Consider the following 26,136-nt stretch of genomic DNA (forward strand, 5'->3'; position numbering starts at 1 on the left):
TGCTTCACCAGCGATGAACTTGCAGCAGCCAAACCTAAAACTAAGAGCAAGTGAAATACTGGCCGTCTCTAGCCCAAAGCCATTTCGATCCACCAAATGATACAGGAGAACTCTGCGATTTTTTTGCACTGTAGAGAGGAGCAGACTGAGTAGGCAAGTTATCTGATGACCTGAATGGGTGGAGAAGGAGCCAAGCAAGGTGAGGCATCACAAGGAGTACTAGTGACGCCAACTTGAGCAATGAATCCTGGATCATATGAGGAGCCATGCATTAGTATAGAGGCTACTTGCAGATGGCAACAGACTGATTCTTTGTGAAATCTTAAGTTGAACAGTGAATTTAGGATTTTGCGATGGAACTTTCATGTCTTGAATGGACAACCATGCTCTTTTAGTTTTTTACCCGGTCTTAACTGTCATCTAGTACATATTACCAACAGAAAACACACACACACACACACACACACACATTTTCTGAACCGCTTGTCCCATACGGGGTTGTGGTGAACCGGAGCCTAACCCGGTAACACAGGGCGTAAGGACACACCCAGGACGGGACGCCAGTCTGTCGCAAGGCACCCCAAGCGGGATTCGAACCCCAGGCCCACCGGAGAGCAGGACCCGGTCCAACCCACTGTGCCTCCATACAGCAAATACAGTATTTTTGTAATCAATTATGAATTATAAATAAATGTTAGGAGGGCAACGTTAAAATAATGGCAATTTCTTCCGGAACACTTCTCTAGAACGTGCGGCGCTCCTGGATCAGGGTGAAGGTACTGTACACTGGGACAACGGTCTGTTCACCCATCGGAGCAGGTAACGTCGCACTGTAGTGTCATCGCCCGTTTCTATGGCAACATGGCGTACCGCGTTACCACCGGCAACAGACGGAACAATATCCTGGGTCACGGATCCAACCAATCAGGTGCTATGAAAATAATCCCGCAGTTTAAATTAGCCAATCAGCAACGACTGGCAATATGCCGGAAGGACGGCTGGCGGAGACTTAACTTTGGGGGAATCGAAACGTTTAAGGTTTTTTTCGCCCCCCAAATAAACTTTTATTCGTGACTGTAAGCTTTTCTGTTTCTTATGGTAAGTGAAATTAGTCCAGAGCTTTCTATGTGGCGCTTAATCCTGTGTGGCTTTGCGTTTAAGGTCGGACCCGCGCCGCGTTCGTTCGGTTCGACTCGACTGACCTGCTGTAGTTCTACTCTACTACTGTAGTACCCAGGCTTGAGCAGGGTACTTTACCCTTAATTAAATGCAGTTACCAGGGGGGTAAACGGCTGCAAGCAGCGTAAAACTGTGTAAGTCACTTCAGCGAAAGCCGGCAGCTAAAATGATGAGTAAACACGCGGTTACGGTGCGTGTTCGTGGTCCTGAGTTGAGCAGCATCGCGCGTGGACGTGATCGTGGAGAAATTTAAATTATTCCTCTGTGGCTTTGCTGACGTCAGAGTTCGGAACAGCGAACTAAACCACAGGCAAAGTCATCGTATGTAATCAAATGCTCTCCTACGGAGACACTCAGCGGGTGAAATTGCTGTGGTAGAGCTGCTGCCCCTCTGGCCCCCAAAGGTTGTAGGTTCGAATCCCAGCTGCAGTGCCCTGAGCGAGGAACTTAAATAAATTTAAGTGTTCCACACTTATGGGTAGATAATTGTGAGCTGCTGAGCTAAGTGTAGAAGAAAGTTGCACTAATTGGAAACAAAAAAGGTGGGTCGTGATGCTGTTCGCAAGGAGACGATCAGTCGTTTCTGATCCGGTAGCTGCAAATGTTCATTTCTCCTCCGCTCCAGCCTGCAGAAATAGTGCTGATGTCGATAATCCAGGTGTGTTACCATGATCCTCGCGTCCAGTTCTCAGAAGGTCGTCGCACGTGGTCACTTTTTTGACACATAGGAACTGTGGCCGTGCATCTTGGAGAGGCTTGTTTTGTGCATCAACATACATCACGTGAAAATCGTTTATCATACCGGTTGTCTGACGTTGAGTTTTCACTTTCCGTAAGAAAAAAGGGATGAAAACCCGCACTGGTTCACCGCCGCTGCACGTGCATGTGACGGAGAGCACCCCCGTCCACGTGCACGTGAAAAGGAATCAAAAGAGCAAGTCAGCCGGGAAGACCCAGGTCAGATATTTCAAATGAAGCATAAAATGTACAGAACCCCTGTACTTACCTACCTGAGTTGCTTAGCACCACGTTTCCGCTTGCAGGCGGCCGCAAAGGGGGGGCCCGGAGGCTTGCGATCCACAGCCCTGGTGAAGACACGGGTGCCATGGATACCGCCTGGCAAGACCTCCTTAAGGGACGCCTCGTCTAAGTGGGAGGTCGGTTCTTTTTTTAAATTTTTTTTTTAGAAAACCTCTAAGAGTCCTTGTTCCGTTCTGCTTGTGCCGTGAATCCACGATGCGCGTCTTCCCCTGCTTCCCTGCTAGCCGTCTTGTACCCGTTGAGGTCTAAGCAAGCAGCCCGTCCTTAAAATCCGATTCCTGTCCAAGGGGCCGACGAACCGTTTGGATATCGCGCCTCTGTCGGAGCCCAGCTCCTTGGCGGGGATGCTGCGACCGGAAGACCTTTCCGCGGACGAAGAGGATGTGCTGCATGGCCGCATCCACCTATATGAGAGGAAGATCGATAACCTGGTGACGGAAGTGAACTCCTTAAAGAACGAGGTTGGTCCCTCCCTCTGCCTCTATGTATACAAGCGGTCCCCGATTTACGACGGTTCGACTTAGGATTTTTCGACTTTACGGTGTTGAGGTGGCGGTAGAAATTCGGTATAAACCATACTTTGAATTTAAATTTTTGATTTTTTTCAAGCGATATGCGGCACGGTGCTCTCTTGCGATGCTGGGCGGCGACAGCGATCCGCATCTCCCGGTCTGCCACGCGGTTGTGTTTTGAGCATCGATAATGTCACACAAACGCTGATCCTTGTCTGCTGCTACTGGTGGGAAGAAGAAGAGCTCAATTACTGTTGAGGAGAAACTCAAGATTACTGCCCACCATGGAGGCGGAAAGCCCATAATGGCCATCGCACGTATGCTAGGCTATGATGTTCGGTAGGTTAGGCGTATTAAATGCGTTTTCGACTTAGGATATTTTCAGCTTACGATGGGTTTCGCGGAACGCGACCCCGTCGTAAGTCGGGGACCACCTGCACACCTTTTTGGTCTATTACATTACATTATATTATATTAATCATACTACCTGCGGGACGTGGCTCTAGGTTGAGCTGTGTAAACGGGAGCACCTGCTGGAGCGCCAGTCGGAGCAGCTGAGCGCCTCCCAGCGAGTCATCAGGGAACAGGAGGAGGAGCTGGCCGAGGCCGCCAAGGAGCTCGAGGTTTCCGAGAAGGAAAATTCCCGCCTCCGCCTGTCCATGGAAAAGATACAGGAGGAAACGGACTACACCAGGTGTGAGGCGTGGATACCGAAAGGGTCGCTCGCGTTCGCTCCTCCGTGTCGATCCTCTTCCGCTGTTAACCGTCCTCCCGAGCAACTGATGACAGTGTTGAATCACTTTAAACTTAGTTTTGTTAAATTTTTCACATCACATCAGTGGCATTACAGAGAAGGCCTTTCTTCCTCCCTCCCTCCCCACCCTTTGAAACAAAGAGCCTGAGCCTCCTGCTCCCTTACTGACCAGTGAAACAAGGACAGTGTGATCCTCCACCTCCCTCCTTGCCCCATAACAGTGACAGTCTAAGCCGCCGCCTCCCCCTCCTCTCTTGTCGTCCCTTGAAACAATGACAGCGTGAGCCTCCCTCTTCTCTTCTGTCTCTCGAAACAAACGGATGAGGGCTTCCTTCTTAGCCGTGACCGTCAATGACTCGTGTCGCCTTGCCGCGCCCCCACCCCGCGCCCTGTGTTACGTGCGGCAGGCTGGAGAAGGAGGCCCTGCTGCAAGAGAAAGACGCCCTGCTCAAGAAGCTGGTGGAGGCAGAGATGGATGGAGTTGCAGCCTCCAAGCAGGTGGCAGCCATGAGGGAGACGGTGGGCAGGATTCAGAGTGTGAGTGAGCTGTTCCGGTTCTTGGGGAGGAGGAAAAAAGTAAGAAAGGCTGTTGGGGCCACCTTTTCATAATCGGTTTTTGGCTGGCATTTGTAGTGACTACAGATACGAAAGTAGTCATAATAAATACTGTAGTATGATTTCGGCCTCCCCTCTCGTTGGATATGAAAGGGATTACGACGGAATGCGTTTTGATCTCCCGTTCCTTCCTTCCTTCCTTCCTTCCGGCCACCCGCAACCCCATCTAGGAAACGCAGATGTCCGGGTCGGAGGCCTCCCTGTTGGCACGCCAGAAGGAGCTGCTGCTGCAAAAGCTGGAGACGTTCGAGGGGACCAATCGCACCCTGAGAAGTCTTCTGAGGGAACACCACATGCGTGAGGTTCTGATTTCACCACCGCATAGCTGGCCCGCTTAGCAAGGGTTGATTGCATCAGGAGACGCTTAACGCGGTGTCGTGTGGCGTTCGTTGCGCAGACGGAAACGGTGAGGTTGTCGGAGCAGAAGGAATCCCTTCTGAGGAGGCTCACGGATCTGGAGGCAGAGAACACGGTACGTCCATCCGCTCGCCTCCCGCATTTTCCTTTCCCGACTGGCGTAGCCCTTCTGGTGTAAATCTTCTGAAGCTGTCCTGCTCAGTACTTAACGTTAGAATTTCCCCCCTTCTTTCAGCATCTTCTGGTGAAACTGCAGGAGAGAGGGGAGGAGGTTGATCAGCTCACTGTCCTTCTGCAGACTGAGAAGGTGTTGTCCTGCGAATGTAACCTGTATCTTGTAAATGCCACATGTGCTTCGCGTTCATACCGGCATTCGTGTCGCTGTCAGATGGGCCGTTACGCAACCTTCGGGCCGTTGGCCGTGCCTCTTGTGCTCCTTCCTGTCTTTGTTCATTAGGACAATGCAAAGACCACGGGAGAGCTGTCCAAGGTACTGGAGTCAACGCGCGCTCATCTTCAGGGCCAACTGCGTAGCAAGGAGGCAGAAAACAACAGGCTGGCCATTCAGATACGGGTATGAAATTGCTTTGCGTTTTTCACTTCTCGTGCTTTAGAAGCAATTTATTCAGTCTCTTACATAACATGCATTATAGAATGATAGGACTCCGAGGTGGAACAGTAGGTGGTTCTTGTGCCTCACCACTTGTGGGCTCTAGGTTTGAATGTGGCTCAGTCTGGACAGAGATCTCATGTTCTCCCTATATTCCTCCACTTTCGCAACACAAAGGTGTGTTTCGGATGAATTTGACTCTAAAATACCCTTTGAGTGAATGAATAAGGGTAACTGGCCCAGGTCCCATTCTTCCTGGATAGACTCCAGACCACTGGGACCCTGCAGTAGAGAAGCAGTTATTAAAAGCTGGTGGATGGATTACTCGTAGAATGGTCTTTATAATATAAACAATCTACAATAGCAGTAAAGCCATGTAACCTGTATTTTTTTTCACCAAAAACTTCTAAAAATCAACTGAGTACATTTATTTGTTTAGCAGATGCTTTTCTCCAAAGCAACTCCCAATGAACACTATGTAGTGTTATCAACCCACACACCTTATTCACTGCTAGATATTCTACTTACACTGGGTCACTCATCCATACATCAGTGGAACACGCACTCTGTCACTCACATAATGGGGGAACCTGAACAGCATGTCTTTGGAGTGTGGGAGGAAACCAGAGCACCCGGAGGAAACCCCCGCAGACACGAGGAGAACATGGAAACTCTCCACAGACTGAGCGGGGATCGAACCCATGCCTTCTCGCACCCCCCCAGGCACTGTGAGACAGCAGCGCTACTCGCTGTGCCACACTAGAGCAGAACAAAGATTTTCGCAGTGGGGTTTTTAGGGAGACAAATGATGTGTTGTGGGCCAGAACCTGGATCGGGTGGCGAACCAGCACCGGGGCGAGATGGCGCACGTGGTGGAGCAGCTGAGAGAGCTGAAGCAAAGAGCTGATGCTGACAAGGAGGCCCTGAAGAAGGCAACACGAGCGCAGAAGCAGCGGGCAGAGCGAAGTGAGGACGCGGTCGGGCAGCTCGGCACCCAGCTGCTGGAGAAGGTCTGTCTGAGTCTGGCGTTCGGTTTCGCTGTACGGTCTGTCTGCATCCGAGTTTGTGTCTCCCTCTTTATGTCCTTGTTGATGAAGCCGGAATTCATCGTAACATTTACATAATCTGTTGTGTATTGCGGTTGGCGGTAGAGACTGAAGCAAGCAAATCAACTTGAGCGCCTTCACAGTAAAACTCAAAGTAAGCAAATCTGAAATTTGCAACAGAAATCTTAATAACCCAAATCCATGGGGTGTTCTGCTGCCCCCATGTGCATTTCTGCAAGTCTCTCTGTCCTCAGACCAGCTGCCTTTAAATGTCTTGGGTTGGTTGTCCTTTAACAATAAGCAGCTGGCCTTCATTATACTGAATTGGTATGGGGGAGGCAGTATTTCATCATGTCCACCTGTTTCCAGCTCACAGAATCATTTAGGTAGACCATATGGCAATGGTCACCAGCCTTCATCCTGGAAATTGGCAGGGTATGTGGGATTTTTTTGGTTTATCCGTGTTAAAAAAAAAAAAAAAACACATACACAGTTCCTTCGAATTGTATCTCAGCCATCATATTTTTTTTTTTTTTCCTCAATAAGGTGATAATGGCTTAATGCATCTAAGGCAGAGACTGCAAAGAAAACCTGCCCATCTTGTTGATATATGAGAAGGACTGGTTGAACATAAACACTTTGGCCACGTGGTTGTCTAAATTGCACCGTGAGTCGTATCGTCATGTGATAAAAGCTTTAGGTGCTTCACAAAAAAGGGAATCTTTTCCTCTCTCCCTGTTAGATAATGGGCTCACGTTCGGCCTGATGTTACGCAGCCAGTTAGGGGGCGAAATTAGCGATGCTGTGCGTTTTCCGCCGTGCAGGAGACTCAACTGGCAGATGCGGTTTCTGCAGCCGAGAGCTGGAACAGCCGCCATTCTCAGCTTCTGAAGGAGAAGAACCATATGGAGATGGAGATTACCGTCCTCAACAGGTCAGACCGAGACACCTGAGTGCCAGCCTGACTCCGACCTCGCCGTCGAGAATCCGAAGCGTGATGCCGCATGTTTATAATTTCTGCTTTCGGTAAAACGACGTCCGTTCAGCAACAGCGAAAATGTATTCGTCTCTCGTAAGCTGAATGTCTTTGTTGTTTTTGATGAGTGCAAACATTTTAAAATATGTGGAGTGCCGATCCAGATGCAAGAAAAAATACAAAATATGTAGCTACAGTTTGCCTTAGAAAAATAATATAGTAGCCCCCCCCCCGCCTTATCCCTTGTGGATATGTTCTGAGACCTGCAGCGGATGCCTGAAACCGTGGATGGTACCGAACCCTATATATACACTATGTTTTTTCTGATTTATACAGTACATACCTATGATAAAGTTTAGTTTATAAATTAGGCACAATAAGAGATTAAGAACAGCTAATTGCCCAGGTCCTCATAAGTATAGATTTATTTTTTTTTTTTTTTAAATAAAGACTTTATTTTTTTATTTAGAAAAAGGGTTACTTGAACACAAGCAGTGCGATACCCCGACAGTCGATCTGATAACCGAGGCGCTACTAAGTGACTAATGGGCGGGTGGTGTATACAGCGTGGATACGCTGGACAAAGGGATGATTCACGTCCCAGATGGGACTGCGCAGGATTTCATCACGCTCCTCAGGACGGCGCGCAATTTAAGACTTCTGAATTGTTTATTTCTGGAATTTTCCACGTAATATTTTCGGACCGCGGTTGACCGCCGGTAACCGCAACCGCGGATGAGGGCGGACCGCTGTAATAATTTTGTGGTCGTGTCTCCGCAGCCGTGTGGCTGATCTGTCTGAGCAGTTACGTGATGTGGAGGACAAGGCCCGAGCTGAGAGGGAGGGGCTGCTGGACCGACTACATGGTCTCACTTCCGACTACACTGCTCTCAGGCTGGAGAACCAGACCCTTAAGGTGGGTTGGACCGGGTCACACATGGCCCTATTTCACATTTGCATCCTTCCCCTCGGTTTCACAACGTCAAAAATACGTAGACATCTGACCAGCAGTATTTGGGTTCAGGTAGAGTCCTGGCTCCAGTGCAGCATGGTTGCGGCCACAGTGGTATATGAATGGACCGGTTTGGGCTCTGTTCCATCACAGCGATATGGCAAGTGCAGGGAAAGGAGTGGCAGGCTCATTCAGAATGAGGTGTTCAAAGCAACAGAAGGAGAATGTGTTACTAGGATGGTGGGGATGCGGCAGCAGGGACCAGGGACAAGATTGGAACAAGCACTGTGGCATAAAGTCTCGTGGGCTGCAATTTGGAGAGCAGAGCCCCAGCGTACCAGTTTCCTGATCGGGGCAGTTTTGCGACCTGCTACCGGTGTTTAGCAGCTGTTCCAGGACATCTGGGGATGGAAGCTGTTTCTCCAGCCACAACCAGGTACTCAAGGCTGTGGCACTCTGTCGTCGTGGGAACAGCACGCAGTTGGATTCCCCAGCTGGCAAGGAAAACCATACGATTTATCAATAAAGGGTAAACGTGCATGTGTCGCCAACCTGTGACGGACTGGTATCCGTCCAGGGTGTACCCTTGACAAAATTTCCCTCGCAGGATCAGAACTGCCAAGATCATAATAGAAATTATGATGTAGTAATTTAAAAAATTATGTTCTTTGCATAAATATTCAGACCCCACATTAATACTCAGTGTAGCCGTCTTTTGCTGCAATGAATTGGTTTAACTCTTTATTTACATTTATTCATTTAACAGGCGCTTTTCTCTAAAGTGATATACACGTCAGAGAAAATTCAATTTGTGCATTACATTAGGAGAGACATAGTTGCAGACGTGATTCTTAAGTGAACTTGGTTTGTTCCTTTCCACTTTATGCACCGATGGTCATCGCTCGAGTAGGTGCATAAAATGCAGGATAGATGAATCCTGATAACCTCCTACCATTTTTTTTTTAATAAGGTGCACAAACATTCACGTACAATACAGGAGTAGCGGCTGTGTAAAGGCTAATCTGGGGATGATCATAAAATTACGGTGCATGAACATTTGCACTATACATGAGCTGGATAGATCTTGGGCAAAATGAGTCTAGAAAAGGTGAGTTTTCAGACCCTTCTTGAATTTAGACAGTTTCAGCAGTTCCGAGTGAGAGGGGGAGCTCGTTCCACCACCATGCAGCCAGATCCGAGAACCTCCGTGCTTTACCTTTCATGCACGGGACCACCAAGCGAGCAGAAGTAGGCAAGCGAATGGGTCTAGCTGGGGTGTAGCGGTTGATCAAGACCTGTAAATAGCTGGGAGCAGTTCTCTTGATGCATTTGTAGGCAATAACCAGGGTCTTGAATTTGATTTGGGCAGCTATAGGAGGCCAGTGCAGAGAAATGAGAAGAGGAGATACGTGGGAACGCTTCGGCAAATCAAACGCAACTCATGCAGCAGCATTTTGTAGAAGCTGCAGAGGTTTGATGGCAGTAGCATTAAGGCCACACAGGAGAGAGTTGCAGTAGTCCAGATAGGAAGTCACCATGGCCTGGACAAGTAGTTGGGCAGAGTCGGTTGTGAGGTAGAGACGGATCCTACGGATATCGTGCAGGATGTATCTGCAGGACCGGGTTGTGGCTTCGATGTGCTGAAAGACAGACTCGCGTCAGTCGTTACTCCCAGACTCTTAGCCAGGGAGGTAGGCAAAATGAGCGAGTTGTCCAGTTTGATCGATAGATCTTGACAGGAGGACAGGCCAGCTGGGAGGTGAAGACTCTCTGTTTTGGAGTTAGTATATTCCAGTGTTGCGCACTGTTCAGTAGTTATGTTGGGCCCTTAGGCTGAGTTGATCTAGGTTGTTTGGGTTGGTTAGATGACCCCTGTGGGGTGCAGTTTTCAAATGGTGCCACAGATCCTCAGTGAGGCCAGGATTTTGACTGGGCCCTTGTGTTTTGCTCCATCCATTAATCCTTCTATTCTAACAAGATGCCCAGTCCCCAGTGATGAAAGCTGACCCACTTCATGATGCTGCCACCACCAAACTTTTGGGGATGGAGTTTGAGGCCTCATCAGTGTTCAGTGTACACCACAGGTGGTGCTTAGAGTTTTGACTGGAAAAAAAACTCTCATCTGACCACAAAACCTTTCCACACTTAGCATCAGGGTAAATCTTGTGCTTTCTGGTAAACTCCAGTCATGCTTTAAAGAAAGTAATGGCCTCTACCGTGTGACCCCCAACAAACTCAAACCTAGCACTGTCCATGCCTAAGGAAAACCATCTCATGTCAGCCGCTGTGTCCTTCTCAGGCCACGCTGGCTGCAATGGAAGAGAAACTCACCCTCTCCCAGTCTGATGTGCAGCAGGTGAAGGCCTCAGTGAAACAATACGAGAGCCTTGTGGAGAGCTACAAAACCCAGGTGAGTAAACTTGTGGACTCGCACATACAACGACACAAACACACTTAATTATTTTTTAAGTGATTTGCCAAATAATATTAAGGGATAAGGAACAAAATTCACTGGTACCTCTTATCACAAACATCCAAACTGTACAGGTATAATTTCAGCTAGAATATTTATCTATTATGGCTGTATCCGACACCTTTACAGGATCGACCTGGCAAATAAACGGTGGTAGATGTCTATTATACTTTTTTTTAATTGGAAAGAGACAATGACCACATGTTGACAAACACATTTATGTGATTCATCAAGCTCTTCCTTGCGAGCAGTTTTATGGAAGTTTACCATGAGAGATACGGCAGGGACAGCTGGTTGGGTTAAGGTTAGAGCTGCTGCCTTTGGACCCAAAGGTTGCAGGTTTGAGCCCCACCTCTGGCTGTAGTACCCTTGAGCAAGGTACTTACCTTAAATTGCTCCGGTAAAATTACCCAGCTGTATAAAGGGGGAAATAATTGTAGCCTTAACATTGTAAGTTGCTTCGGAGAAAAGCGTCAGATAAATGAATAAATGTGAGTGTAATACCCGGTGTTCCGAGTACAGAGGAACACGGACACTCTGCATCGTATGAGCTGTTGATGAAAATAGAATAAAAAAAAATGTGTAGCAAATTTTCTCATTTATTATAGCGTCATCTGATGAGTATGGATGGTGATGCGTAGGACTTGCCGCTCTCTTTTGCAGGTGCAGAAGACCCGTGCGGAAGCGGATGAGTATGCCCTGAAGTTGGAGATGACCGAAAAGGAAGCGCAGTCGCTGCGGGAGGATCTGAAACGGCAGACGGAACAGGCGAGGGGTCGACTGCAGGGGCGCCTGGCTCAGCTTGAGCCGTTGCCCGAGGCGCTGAAACAGGCCGAGCTGCAGTTGCAAGAAGCGCAGGAGCGCGAGCGCGCACAGGAGAGGAGGAGCATGGAGCTTTCCGGAGCCCTCGCGGAGCTGCGTCTCAAGGTCTGCTTCTCCGTGTGTGTCTGTGTGTGTGTCTGTGTTCACCATCCTAAACAAAGATTTGGGAATTTTTCAGGGCTGTGGAGTCGGTACACCAAACCTCGGACTCCGACTCCGGTAACCCAATAATTGCTTTTTACTCCGACTCCACAGCGCTGGAATTTTTACCATTTCTCCATGCAAATCTGTACCAGGAATTTTCAGATTATATCTCATGTTTTATGGCAATTCAAGTGTGGGTTTCACTGGGTCATTTCAAAATACGCATGTTTTCATTATTAAGTTCTCTCTTATATTTACATGTATTCATTTATCAGGTACTTTTCTCCAAAGCGACAAACATCTCATAGAAAATACAATGTGTTCATTACATGAGCAGAAAGAGACACTCGGATGCAGACGTGTGATTCTTAAGTGCCGTTAGTTTGTTTCTTTCCACCATATGAACCAACGTTCATCTCCATAAAACTTGATCCGAATATCCACGCTGCCAAATCGCCTTCCTAGTATAATTTTTTTTCTTGAGATATATGTAAACATTTACGTTACATTACAGCAGCAGCTGTGTAAAGGTTTGTCCGGGCATGATCGTAAGGTTATAGAGCATGAACATTTACTCCTTACCGGAATTTAAGAGATGATGGGCCAAGTGAGTCTGGAAGAGGTGAGTCTTCAGACCCTTTTTAAATGTGGACAGGGATTCAGCAGTTCCGAGTGAGAGGGGGAGGTCGTTTCACCACAACGGAGCCGGAACCGAGAACCTTCGTGCTTTGCCTTTTGTCCGTGGGACCACCGAGCGAGCAGAAGTAGACGAGCGAAAGGGTCTGGTTGGGGTGTAGCTGATGATCAAGTCTTGTAGATAGCTGGGAGCCATTCCATTGATGCATTTGTAGGCCATAACCAGGGTCTTGAATTTGATCCAGGCAGCTATAGGGAGCCAACGAGGAGGGGAGATAATGTGAGAACGCTTCGGCAAGTCAAACGCGACTCGTGCTGCAGCGTTCTGTATTGGCTGTAGAGGTTTGATGGCAGTAGCAGGAAGGCCACACGAGAGAGCTGCAGTATCCAGACGGGATGTCACCAAGGTTCACAATGATCATAGTTGTTTCTGACGGAGTGGACACGTTAGTTCTTTACTTTCAGCGCAAGGGTCTCCACCTCAGTCTCCTCAGTCGACTAAATCGTGAAGAAAGTCTCGGGATGTGTCATATGGCTTTTGGCCGACTCCATGTGTCACCTAGTGTTGCATTTCCCTGAGGAGGTTTCCTTTTAAGGGTAGGAGATAAAATGTTTTGCGCGTGCAGGCGGAGCAGCAGAGCGCCCAGGCGGAGGCGGCCCGAGCGAAGAACCTGGTGCTGCTGGAGGAGAACAAACACTTGCAGAATAAAGCTGGGATTTTGGAAAGGTCAGTTTCGTTGCCTTACCGGCGCCGTACAGATTTGTAATGATACCGCTATTATGAAAGGCTACACAAAGGTTAGAGACAGCGCAGGGTTGGCACAGAATAAAAGGCACTATAGTGTTTCTCTTCGCTCACCTGTATGCAGCTTGATGTTCTAACGTGTCTTTTCCACGTGTACGGCAGCTGGTTCCCTTGAGGTTCATGTCCATTATTGCGTCGCCATCAGCGTGTACAAATAGGCACCAAATGGGGATATTTTTGCAGCACATCTTATGTATGTTAAAATGCATTACAGCCTCTCCCCTACTTATGACCTATGCGACTTACAACCATCCGTACATATGACCGAAAAAATACTGTATAATTTTTTTTAAAAAATTAAGAAAAATATATACGTCCACGGCTGCGTGCGTAGGATATCCTTTTATATTTCCACAAAATACTCTGAAATGATAGAAACTAAAGAATGATAAATATACTGCTGTACTGTGTTTGGTGAGATCAAAAAAAACTAAGAAAGCAGAAAATAAACCAAAGAAACTTTTTTAATAAACAAAAAAGTGATTTAAAAAATGATCAATTCATTAAACTCCTTAAGCGAAAATGAGATAATCACGATAGAAGCTGCATAATGTACAAAATGAAATAAAGAATCTTAAAGGTTTAAAAAAAAAACTACAGAATCATATAAAATGATAAATACGATATTGTCTCTCATAAATTTTGAGATCCGGCCGGTCGGTCAGAACGGAACTCCGACGCGTGTCGGGGAATGGCTGTACTTTCAGCTTCCGTATCACTTTCAGCTCATCGAAGATCCGAATGAAACGCTTTATTGCGTCTTTATATCCCTTGATCCCTTGGCAGAAAATTGGAGGAGGCCGCTTCCCAGAACCGTGACCTGTTGCAGGTGATTTCCAAACGGGAGGAGACGATCCATACCAACCAGCTGCACCTGGAGGAGAAGTCCCGGGAGTGCGGTCTCCTGGCCCGCCAGCTGGAGGAAGCCCTGGAGGATGCGCGCTGCCAGGTGGGTGGCCCAGGTACAATGGGCTTATGAGGAGTCCGCGAAGGTCCGTCTCATGCGGTGCCTCTCGCTGGTGTGTGTGTGTGTGTGTGTGTGTGTGTGTGTGTGAGTGAGAGAGCAAGCTTTAGTGGTAGCTGCCTTATGGTAACTGAGGTCTTTCAATGCCTTATAGTATGTTGTGTTGTCTAGGAATCGCATCGATTTATTTAGATGTAATTCTACTCTTGGAATTAGCTGGAAAGCAAATTTTTCAAACAAATTGTAGGCACACACACACACAGCCGGAGCCTAACCCGGCAACACAGGGCGTAAGGCCGGAGGGGGAGGGGACACACCCAGGACGGGACGCCAGTCCGTCGCAAGGCACCCCGAGCGGGACTCGAACCCCAGACCCACCGGAAAGCAGGACCCGGTCCAATCCGCTGCGCCACCGCACCCCCCCAAATTGTAGGCATTGTTAATTTTATTGACTTGAAGCTTTTTCTCCAAGGGTTTCGTAACGTCTCCCTTCTGATATTTTTCTAATGAGAAGATTCTGTGGGATGCCTTGCGTCACGGGAAGGGCGAGCAGTTGGCACCGCTGTTCCCTTCCGTCCCCAGGTGGCTCACACCCGAGAGCGTGCCGCCTCCAAGGAGCGCTCCACCCAGGCGAAGCTTCTTGACCTGGAGAGCCAGCTGAGCCGCACCAAGAGCGAGCTGGAGCAGCTGCGTCGGGCCAAAGAGGATGTGAGAAGAAACGCACCTCGTTTTTGCCGTTTTCGCCGGTCTGCGCCCGTTCATTTCATCGCTTGCCCTCTCTGTGCGCTGGCCCATCCTAGGCGGAGAGGCGCTTCCAGAGCCGCCTGCAGGATGTTCGGGACCGCCTGGAGCAGTCGGACAGCACGAACCGCAGCCTGCAAAACTACGTGCAGTTCCTTAAGGCCTCCTACGCCAGTGTGTTTGGGGACTCCGCGCTTGCTAGCTCCGCGGCACGAGGTCCATCCCCTCTGTGAGTAAACCCAGCTCTGCGGCTGCCCGCGCCCATGGGCGACGCAGGCCGTCATTCTTCTAAAATATAGTTATTCCTTAAGAAGCTTTGTGAAAATGTGCACAATTCCAATATCTATTTATATTCTCGACATTGACGCGCCTGCGTATGTGCAGGACTTTTTAAAATCCGATTTATGTATAATTTACGATTTTTGAATTTGAAATGATCATTTGTACAATTTCGGCGTTAACTTACTGTCTTCGGTTCAAGATCCCTATCCACGGATGTCATCGAAATGTGGAACTTGGGTTAGTTATTTATTTAGTTATTGGGTTAATATTTATACAAATATCTTAGCCCATATTAAAATTTATTTTTGTTCTCTTTTTTTTTTTTTTTTTTTTTAATTTAAAGCCATTCAGACAGAAAATGAATGCTACAATAAAAATACTGAATTGTTGCCTGTGTTGTAGATCACTGTTAAAAACTGAAGAATCACTTCCATCACATGACGCACATGTGAACATTACTGTATATTGTAATCACGTTGGAGAGATTTTTGTTTTTCGTTACAGAGTCCTTTATCCCGACTTCATGGAAACTGTGGAATTTACAGGGCGATTGATTATTTTGTATTTGTATGGTGTTAATCTTTCAGTCGGTGCTATTTTTTGCTCTACAGCAGGTCCTCTACTTATGAACTTAATTGGGGCCGAGAGTTGGTAAATTACTCAATTTGTTAGTCGAATGCGACGGGTGGGCCGAGGCTTCACGTAAATTGTTTAATTGTGTTCTACTTCTTTATGCCGGTATTCATGTAACGTGTGTTCGCAAAAACGGTGGTGCTGGACCAGGTGACTGTCCTCTGACCATCCATTCGTCTGTATCTGTCTGTCGGTGAAATGCGCTTTTGTTTAAACGGTCACGCTTCGGAAAACGAATACAGGCGGTCCCCGACTTTCCGATGGTGAGCTGGCGATAGACGTTCGGTAGAAACTCTTCAAATATCTCACACACACACACACATTTTCAGAACGCTTGTCCCATACAGGGTCGCGGGGAACCGGAGCCTAACCCGGCAACTCAGGGCATACGGCTGGAGGGGGCGGGGACACACCCGGGACGGGAAGCCAGTCCATCGCAAGGCACCCCAAGCGGGACTCGAACTCCAGACCCACTGGAGAGCAGGACCCGGTCCAACCCACTGCGCCACCGCACCCCCCCCCCTTCAAATATCATTATATTCAAATATATTATCTTAGAATTTTGAATTTTTTCCCCCCCCCGCAGACAAGCGATGCATTTTCGACTTGCGATATTTTCGACTTACGATGGGTTTCGCGGAACGTTACCCCGTCGTAAATCGGGGGCCACCTGTAAATGTAAATTTCAGCAACCTTGCAGCTCGGAATTTCGGACAGGAATGCAGCAGCGCTGTTTGTCTGTCTCTCTCTTTCTGGCCGGGTGCGTATGACCTTCTTGTAGGTAAGAAAGCGCAATGAAGAACCCGGTCGGGCGCTAAATATGGGGGTGTTGACTAACTTAAGGCACAGCTTACTATTCGTAAGTGCCTGTTAACCAGGGAAGCTTTGCCATGTACAGTATGTTGCTCTATTTAGGAAAAATAAATACTTCCCAAACAATTCTAATTCCAAAAGTTTGTAAGTGGGGGACCTACTATATATTTGTCACAACTGAGTAGTCCAGCTGTTTCTTTGTAATCATACCAATGGTGTTGCATTTTACTTTTTTTTTTCCTCCTCACAGAACTGATGTTAAATTGAGTCATCAGGTGTCTTTCTGTAATTCACATGTGCTTTTTTAAGAGTTGTTTTTTTTACATGTATATAAATCCTTTATATACGTTGTATGCATATAGAAATGATGAGGTGTGTTGGGGAACAATAAAGAAGATTTAGAAACATTTAATTTGTCCTCAGCTGTTTCGGTATCCTTTTAATCTACTAACAGGAAAGTTCTTAATTTAATCTAAAAATGGTGAATATCATAATGAATGTGCTAGGCACTATGGGTTAACTGAACACAGACAAATTTAAATGCCTCTTTGTTTTTGGTTGGGATTCAAGTCTCATTGCCAGTTCTCTATGGATCAGTGACTGATCAATTTATTTCTATGTACGGTTCTATCCTGAAGATACAGCAAAAAGGTTACGTATAAAATAAGACAAATTATCACAGGCAACATGTTGCGTTTGAATGACAAATTTTCAAAGATAGAAACATTTTTAAATCATTTTTCTTGTATTTTCTCTTTTCTGGTCCCTGTTTCCATATCCAGCCAATAACTGGCAGCATAGTGCACCCAAGCAGAACAGTTGTGTGGGACTGTAATTCATTTACTTTTACTCATTTAGCTAATGTTTTTCTATAAAGCACCTTAGAATTTTTGTCATTTACAGTGATTGATCCGTTCAAACGGGAGGTTTTGCAGGAGCAATTCGGGCTAAGTCCCCTGCTCAAGGGCAGTGCAGCAGGATGTGGGATTTAAACCCGGGTTCTTTGATTCCAAAGACTAGTTCTAACGTGCCTCACCTTGCTTGCATGGTCTTTATAACACCTGTCTTGAGTTTTTGAGTGTGCACGAGTCAAAATGAGGAGCGTTGAACGTTTATGCGAAAAATCAATCAACAGTGGTTACTAAAAAGGAGTTTTTGGACAGAATATTATACATTAACTGCCGTCATCTGCTCAGACGGTCCTTCTCCAAGTGGGCCCAGTTCAGCAGGATGGGTCAACAAAGCCTCGTCTCCTTGCAGGTATAATTAATGCACATCTCTAGATATAAAGCTTCACAAATATCTGTTCCCTTTGACTATGCATCAGTAGTTACTGACAATGAAAACACCTTTAGATAAGCGCTAGATACAGGCAGTCTTCGGATTACGAACGAGTTTTGTACTTATGTCTGTCTTTAACTCGAATTTGTTCGTAAGTCGGATAATTGTGGATTTCATCGAGACGGAGCCCTTCACACGCTCCATTATTTTCGCTTTGTCCTAACTGGGCCTCACGAGCCAATGAACCGCTGTAGACACACAGTATTTTGATGCTCGTCGCAAAGTAGCGCCCGTTTCTTATTACGAATCATTGTAACTCAAATTTTTAATGTAGTAGGCTTTACGGGGGTGGTTTATAACTACGGGTTGTACGCAAGTTCGTAACCTGGCGACTGCCTGTATATTATTTGACATATAGTGCTTGCAAAAACGGTGGTATTGGGACACAAGGGCTTCACATATTTTCGAGCAGCACTGTAGTTTGAATTTCAGTTTTAATACTCCTCTCGTTCTGAACATAGTTTTTTTTATTTTTTTTTTTTCTTTTCCTCGATGAAAGTATGCAAAAATTATTCAAAGTATGTTAATTTTATTTGGCCACAAATATTGCTAGAGCGCAAATGTTTTTTATTTTTCGTTTCGTGACTGACGAGGTTAGTGCCTTCTTTGCATCAATACCTTGTATATATATTAAAAAAAAAATTACTAGGAAGGTGATTAGAAATTGTCGATATTCAGATAAAGTTTTATGCAGCTACTCGTGATGATCATTGGTTCATATGGAGGAAAGAAACAAACTAACTGCACTTTAGAACCACACGTCTGCATCTAAGTGTCTTTCTGCTAATGTAATGCAGACATTGTATTTCCTACAATTTTCTGCTCTGGAGAAAAGCATCTGCTAAATTAATAAATGTAATATAATTGCAGGGCTTGATGTGTTAACTTGCCTTTATTTTAAGAGGCTGAACAGAGTGCAGCTCTTAATTTCTGCAGTTATATGAGATAAATAATGTGTCCTCGCTCCATGGCCCGCAACATTTTTTGGTCGGCTTTGCCACTCTTGTGCTTTCATACATTGTGCATGAAAGGCTGAAGCGTTGCGTGCCGAGGGCCTTTCACTGGGCCCGGAGAGCTCGGTTCCGGGATCTACGGTACAATTCCATGACTGAGCCTTAGTCAGCACGTTCCAGGACCTGAGTGCTCTGGCGGAACATAAAAAGCTCTTGCAGCGTCAATCGCATCCTCAGCATTAGCTGGCAAATGCTGAACCCAGTGAAACCAATTAGCCTATAAAGCTTTTAGCCAAGCTTCAGTGAGCTATTAGATATGCTGCTTTTATCTTTCCTGTCAAATATGCTCCTTTTATCTGGAAACACAATTTTTCTCAATCTCTTAATAGAATACATGTGACGGTACAGTGGTACAGCGGGTAACGCTGTTGTGTCACAGCGCCTGGGTGGTGTGAGAGGACGTGGGTTCGATCCCCGCTCGGCCTGTGTGGAGTTTGCACGTTCTCCCCGTGTCTGCGTGGGTTTCCTCAGGGTGCTCTGGTTTCCTCCCACAGTCCAAAGACATGCTGTTCAGGTTCCCCCATACTGTGTGTGTGTTCCACTGATGTATGGATGAACGAGCCAGTGTAAGTAGTGTATCTAGCAGTGTAAATGACCGCGGTGAATAAGGTGTGTGGGCTGATAACACTCTACACAGAGTTAATTGGAAGTCCCTTTGAAGAGAAGCATCTGCTAAATAAATGTAATATGACAAATTGTTTTAAGCTGAAAGAAGTGTCTACATTAAGTAAATAAATACAGGTTTTTAAACAAATACAATGAGCAGTACAAAACATCAGGACACCTAAACCGGTAAAAAATGTTTTTACTAGAAACAGTAATATACATGAACTGTTGGTTCAGCGTTTCCATGTGCATTTATTCATTTATCTGACACTTTTCTCTAGTGTGACTTGGTGTTAGGCAGCTTACAATGATTTACCCACTTATGCTAGCCTAATGTGTGTACTTTTAGAAAGACTGTCCAAAACCATGTAAAGTGAACCCTGAAAATAAAATTGCCGAAATAAACTCTAAATCTCGCATCTTAACCACGCATTTCTAAATGTGACGCCAAACTTCTACGTTTTCAAACTCATGTCTGGGTTTTGATAACTGTAAAATACTGAGTGAAGCTCTATAAAAACTGGAACCGAATGCTTCCTTGACACGCGTTGCTGCTCCGAGGGGCTCGCGTCGCAGGTTTCTTTCCCTCGCGGAAAATGTTCGGCCTTTTTCGGCCTTTTCCGCGCGAGACTCGAGGCGCCGTTGCGGTGTGTGTGACGTCAGCGCCCCGCTCGCGCTCGCGGTCTGTGTCGCCGTACATCGCACCGTAATAGCGCGGTCCACTCGCCAGAGCGCGTGCATTCGGAAAGAGTCGCTCGCGCTGTTGCGCCCCATACGAAGAGCTGCCGTTGTCGCTGCAACTTTCGCAGGACGGTAAGAAACAAATTTTACCCGTTTCCAGTCAGCACAGAAGTGAAGTGCTTCATTCGTACATTTTTTTTTCCGCTTCAAGTTCAAGTAAATGCATTTCCTGCTTGAAAGCTGACGAACAACTCCTCTCCGCGCGCTCAGCTCTGCAAAATTTTTTTTTCTCAGTACAGTAGCCTATTAATTCCAAAGCCTTTGCACAAACACCACACACACACACACACATTTTCAGAACCGCTTGTCCCGTACGGGGTCACGGGGAACCGGAGCCTACCCGGCAACACAGGGCGTAAGGCCGGAGGGGCAAACACCATCTTCACCTTATTGAAGTTTGATATGTGTTCATTTAATATTATTTTTGTTTCATAATAATAAGAATTATAATATTGAACTCGTTAACTTTTACGTCACGTGTGCTTGTATTGATAATGATCATATTCCTATGCCATGTTATGCTTTTCTGATTCACACACTTCACTCTTCACTTCATTCAACGTTTTTTTTCCTCTGTATTTTCTTGTTTTAAAATCCTCGCGTGAACAGAGCGGTTGATTTGTGTCTTCGGTACAATTACTGTGGTGAATAATTGAAGCGGAAAAGGTAACCTGATAGCAGAGCGCTAATATATAATATGAGAGGGGCTACGAAGCGATCCTGCTCTCGAGGGCGAGGATCTCTCCCCCCCCCCCTCGCGCGCGATTATTAGTCGAATACGGCTAATAATTAGTTTAAGACATCCTTCGATACAGGCAACAATTTGAATGTGAATCCCCTGCTTCTGAACCTGCGCGGTAGTAATACTAATGGTTTAAATAGTCATTGGAAGATTGTTTGTGTTGTACATGTTTAGGAAACTTCCAGAACTTGTTGATTTTGATTGTTCTGCACGTCTCAGCGTTTTGTCTCTTGCCCAGTCAGTGTGGCTACCTGCCACTTTGCATCTCCTCACATCTCTTCACATCTGATCATCTGACCATTCTCCAGAACAGGAGGACGGCCGTTATACTCTGGTGCAACTTAAACAGTTCACTCTGAAACGAGAGATTAAGGTGAAGCGCCTCGATTAATTGTTTACTATAAGCATTTTTAAGTATTTTTTTTTTTATCCACCTAGAAAGAAGAGTGCACTGTAATACATTGTACTTCCCATATTTCACTATGTAACGTACCAAATGGACTTGCTCATTTTTTTGAATGAGGTCCTAGAGCTGATGGAGTAGGTGTGGTACATGATCTAACTACATATTTCAGCACTGAAGTGATACTCGCACAGTATGGTTGGGTGAAAGGGAAGGGCGGCCCTTTGCATTGGGTATTGCCATCTGTTTTCCATTTGTTCCACTGTCAGATAGCAGATGGAGAAATGCAACCCCTCCCTCAGTATGATCCCATCAGAGCGTTCCCTCTCCTTTGTGATCGATCTCTTTCTCGTTCCTTTGGCCCATTCATGTCGGCTTCTGTAGACCAAAATGGTGCCACCGTGGCATGCTACCTTTTTTCATTTGGAACAAGTCCTTCAGCATTCCCTTCCTAATCAATCTGATCTCATCTTGGATCATTGTTGAGTCACCCTTCGAGGTTCAGGAAGTTGTCAGTGACGCAGGCTATTGGTTCCATGCTTGGTACTTCAGCTTGTTTTGGCAGAATCCTGCTCATCTGTCACATTTGAGATGAAAACAGTCAAGACGACTGATAATGCAGACATTTAACTTAACTATCAGCCAGTTTGATCTCCGGAGTTCTGCACTGTTTTCCTGAAGGGACTCTATGGACATAGGGCATGAAAATGAGTGTAGTTTGTTCCACAGACGATATTTTCTGTACTGAAAGTAAATAATCTTCTCCTTGAAACCATTTACATATATCATCTTTTGATGACGTAGGCTGGACGAATCACTTGTGTTGTGTAAGTGGTATGTCGAGACGGCTTTTGCACGTTCCATTGACCTTCACAGCTGGCGAAATGTTCAGTGTTTGTGATGCAGTCCAGGATGGGCGTGGTTCTTCTTCCTGTCACGTTGAAGCAGACTGTCAGTTCCATCTTTTTCTTTGCAGAAGCAAATGCATCAGTGAGTCCAGTTATTTTCTCCTTGAGTGCACTCACCCTGATCTCTGTCCCTCCTTTTGCATTGGGTGGCTCCTTTAAAGATTACTCTTTCGAAATTCTAAGCACTTAATATCCTGCAGAAGTAATACTCAGAGGTCTAAATGCAATCTCTGTTGGGGTCTTGAAACTGGTCCCCAATAATTTGTTTCCAGAACAGTACAATTGTGGTTATTGTGATTAATACCACGTTACGTCTGTATGTTACATAACCTTGATGCCTTTTTTTCTGAGCTTGAGTCTGCAGTTCTAAGAAAAGAAAGTTAACGTCCTTTTTGCCGGGCCATTTCATCTATCATTTTTTTTGTAATCAAATTCAGATAATGCGTTGCTTGGAGACAGTAGGGGGTTCCATGGCAGTCGCACAGTTGCTACAATGTTGAAAGCGAGGCGACGTCTTTATTGTGATCTTCCGTTTAATGCGGTTTGGGATTATAATTCGATATCCTATCAGCTCGATCCCTCAAGGAGACTTGTTCTCTGTGTTCAGAGTCCATTGTGGCAAAACAGTGTCATGTTTCCTGTGTCTTTCCCTTGCATTTGCATCTTCCTGTTGGAGCTGAAACACTATTCAAAATTTAATTTGGCATTTCAAATCTTTAAGTTAAATGTTATTTTAAGTTTGTCTTGTCAATGAGCATTAAAATGTGAAAATTTGTATTGTGTGTTTAACCGTGTTGTCTTAACATTGTTCTTTCTTTATAGATGTCGTATTGTGTTACTACTTTTTCATGCTATTGTATAACAGTTTGTTTTTGCATAACATTTTAAATTTCATGTTCTGTAGCCAACACCAGTACTCCTCACCATGTCTAAATTTATAAAACCCAAGCTGAAGGTATATGTATTGTGTGTTTCTTTATACTATTTTGTGTGTGTGTGTTATTTATGTGTGTGTGTGGTTTCCATTGGGGACTGGGGTTAAGGAATGAGGGTCTGTGAAAATTCTAGAACCCTGGTGAGAGGAGAGAACTGTGTACGAGGGGAGAGGGGAGCACTGTCTCTCCCAGAGTCCTTGCTGCACAGACATGCTTGTTCACCAGCTCACGCTTGGCATGCTGCAGTGGGGCAAATTTGCCTATCTGTGGTGTGGACCGTGTGACCTGTAGTCCCTGTCCTGGGTATTTTCATTTCTCTGCATTTTTATTGTTGATTATTTCCTCTATAGCTTGCTGAGTACTTCACTATGTGTCCTTTACATAGGGGATGGGGATAGGAAGCTAATCCCCTTGTTCATAGTACTCATCAGGTGGTTAAATTTGCTTGAAAACACTGTTTTTTCTGTGTGTGTATGATGGATAGGATTTCTGACACAGCTGAAGTCCTGCACAGTGCCTGTCAAACGTTTGAGTCTCTTTCCTGGAAGTTCAATTTTTTTTTTTTTTTTTTTTTTTTTTTGGTCCACAACACATTTGGTCAACAAGTTTCAGCAGGAAATCAGAAGGCATGTCATAAGCAGCTCTTCTGCTGTGGGGCACTTGTGGCTTGCTTTGCTTTAACTCATTCGTCCAATCTGTCTCCTAAAAGTGTTGTCCAGTGTACTCAAACTTTTGACCGGTGTGGTAAGTTGATTAAAAAAAAAACAAAAAAAGCATTCAGTATGGTTTCCGATTTTGCTGTTGTCTTTATGTGTCTCTGAACAAGAAGACTGAAAGGATCAAAACATTGTCACACCTGGCGGTTTTTGATACATGTAGTATATAACTAATTTTTGCGTTTTCCAATGGGGCGTTAACTCCCTAAAAATTTCTCAGCTTCCACTTCTGATGGATTCTGTTTGCTCCTTTAATGAATAGTTTGCCAGGGGACATTATTTTGATTTACTTTTATACTGTCTGTACTTGCAGTCATCTTTGTGTGCTGTTGTTTGCATGTTATTGAGTGCATACCTGTTTTTATAATGTTGAAAGTGCTACATGTAATCCTTCACAGTAATACAGTCAAGTGATGTGATGACATTACTGTAAAGGACTGGATTATTAATGTCTTATAGTGTAAATTTATGTATACTGTGCAAGCTCACGACGACAAGGACTGCATTGTCGCTGAGACCAAAGTCGCTCTTTGTCCACGATTTCCAGTCCAGTTGCCCAAAAAGCCGACATCAGAGCAGAGAAAGCCAAGCAAAAGGCGTTTCCTACTGCTTGTCTCTCCGAGGCGATCCATTGTGCAGTGGCGTTCCCAGTTTCCTGTAAATTCTTTGGCTATGCAGCTAGTTGTGTGTGATCTCATGAACCAGGACTGTTTCCCGAGATACTGGGTGGAATTTCCTGAGACCCCACTGGCCTCCCCTTCCCTTTGTGCTTTGGTATAGAGCCTCTGTCCAGATGGAGGGAGTTTGTTGTCCAAACTCTTGACTTTTACTTGGTTTGTAGATGCCCTGCCTGCATTCCTTCTCCCTGTGTGTTTGGGTCTCGCTGTGTACAGGCAAATGCCTCGGTTGTGTGTTAATGGAGGATACCGGGGGGGTGTACAGTATCAGCTTCGGGCCGTGGAATGTGCAGCAGCTGCCTGGGGTGTGTTCCCTGTAGAGTGTGTGTGTGTGGGGTGATGGGAGGGAGAGGGCCTTGAGAATGTCTGTCCACACAGTTTGGCATGCGTGTGCACGCGTGTGTGTGTGAGTGAGTGAGGGCCGTCGTTATCTTCCATGGGCAGCGTAGAAAAGGGTGGGGCCACGTGTCAGGGGGCTTATCAGGCTACACTCTGCACTGGTGCCATTTCATAGCGGGTAATAATTCTGCAAGAGAAAACCGTCGGTTCTCATGACTCATTGGACACATACAGATTACATTATTCTGTAATTTTGAATTTATGGTTGTTCCTCAACTCACCATTTCCTGTTCTGTAATAAAGAAGATTGTAGAAAAGGACTTATCACTTCAGTGGATAAGGGCACCTGTCTCATCACTCTGGATCTGTGACATTATTGAGCCATTAAACTGAAAGGATGTGACTTCTCAGTCCAGAACTGCATTTAGTAACTTATGTTACTATATTAATAATATAACACATTGTTATACACACACACACACACACACATTTTCAGAACCGCTTGTCCCTTACGGGGTCACGGGGAACCAGAGCCTACCCGGCAACACAGGGCGTAAGGCCGGAGGGGGAAGGGGACACACCCAGGACGGGACGCCAGTCCGCCGCAAGGCACCCCAAGCGGGACTCGAACCCCAGACCCACCGGAGAGCAGGACTGCGGTCCAACCCACTGCGCCACCGCACCCCCCACATTGTTATAGTAAAAGTAAAAGGTATTGGACCATAGCACTTAGTGGTCACACTTCCCTCTGTTACTATATAGCATTGAGATAGCTACTGACAGGTAACTGGCATTCTGTTTTCCGTCAGCCATGCTGTCAGCTGGGGGGGGTATCGGTGTGACAGAGATGAATGCTGTTGCTGCAGTGTCAGCTGATCCCAGTCTGATAGATGGGCGCTCTCCAGTTCCAAACCAGGAGCTCCAGAGGCTCTGTAGTCCCCAGACAATAGGCTGTTTAATTCCCTATGACTGTCCCCATAGCAGCGAATGCTTAGCCACTGCAGGGCCTGCCAGCTCCCCTTAAATTAGAAATCGAAAGAGATCAGTCCATGCTTTCCTCTGCTTTCTCAGTCCTCTCAAGTTTGGGCACTAAATATACATGAAGCTGATATTTGTGATGCTTTCCAGTACTGAAGATGGATTGTTGGAAGTTAAGTGCTGTAAAGCCACATAAATTGTCTTGATGAAACTTCAAAATCTTTACTTTTTGTTTTCTTAAGAAAAGATGTTGTGTTATGTCTGCTCCGTTTGCCCAGTGGCTACGTTTTAGCATTAATGGCCACTGAGAAGGAGCTGGGGAAAAAGGAAATAGGTGCAAGATAAGAAAGGAGATTCACGTCCTTTTCCTCAACCATTCCCT

The 26,136-nt window shown here is 45.9% G+C and overlaps 2 protein-coding genes across 11 annotated transcripts in view; both read left to right on the plus strand.

Moving 5' to 3' along the window:
• The first annotated feature begins 975 nt into the window (after positions 1 to 975).
• Positions 976 to 15,070, plus strand: odf2a (outer dense fiber of sperm tails 2a). Its single transcript, XM_018750337.2, has 19 exons — positions 976 to 1,098; positions 2,017 to 2,136; positions 2,223 to 2,336; positions 2,508 to 2,681; positions 3,239 to 3,426; positions 3,894 to 4,023; positions 4,272 to 4,403; positions 4,499 to 4,573; positions 4,694 to 4,765; positions 4,916 to 5,032; positions 5,893 to 6,078; positions 6,939 to 7,048; positions 7,871 to 8,006; positions 10,342 to 10,452; positions 11,179 to 11,442; positions 12,744 to 12,844; positions 13,709 to 13,871; positions 14,469 to 14,594; positions 14,687 to 15,070. Exons 1-19 carry the CDS (start codon positions 1,096 to 1,098, stop codon positions 14,858 to 14,860), a joined length of 2,496 nt encoding a protein of 831 aa, XP_018605853.1. The 5' UTR covers positions 976 to 1,095; the 3' UTR covers positions 14,861 to 15,070.
• A 4,956-nt stretch (positions 15,071 to 20,026) lies between these two features.
• Positions 20,027 to 26,136, plus strand: part of LOC108934758 (spectrin alpha chain, non-erythrocytic 1-like) — a 37,718-nt gene continuing 31,608 nt past the window's right edge. For 8 of the 10 annotated variants that reach the window (XM_018752839.2, XM_018752859.2, XM_018752850.2 and 5 more), the window contains exon 1: positions 20,027 to 20,128. The gene's annotated coding sequence lies outside the window, so the exon portion shown is untranslated. The remainder of the gene's footprint in view (positions 20,129 to 26,136) is intronic. The other 2 variants (XM_018752894.2, XM_018752907.2) reach the window with 1 other exon arrangement.

This window comes from Scleropages formosus, chromosome 6 (assembly GCF_900964775.1).
Source record: "Scleropages formosus chromosome 6, fSclFor1.1, whole genome shotgun sequence".
Lineage (NCBI taxonomy): Eukaryota > Metazoa > Chordata > Actinopteri > Osteoglossiformes > Osteoglossidae > Scleropages > Scleropages formosus.

Bases quoted from the DNA above. Each gene is read 5' to 3' on its own strand.
- odf2a (XM_018750337.2), top strand. The intron at 10,453-11,178 runs GTGAGTAAACTT...TCTCTTTTGCAG, and splicing joins TGGAGAGCTACAAAACCCAG to GTGCAGAAGACCCGTGCGGA. The intron at 13,872-14,468 runs GTGGGTGGCCCA...TTCCGTCCCCAG, and splicing joins TGGAGGATGCGCGCTGCCAG to GTGGCTCACACCCGAGAGCG.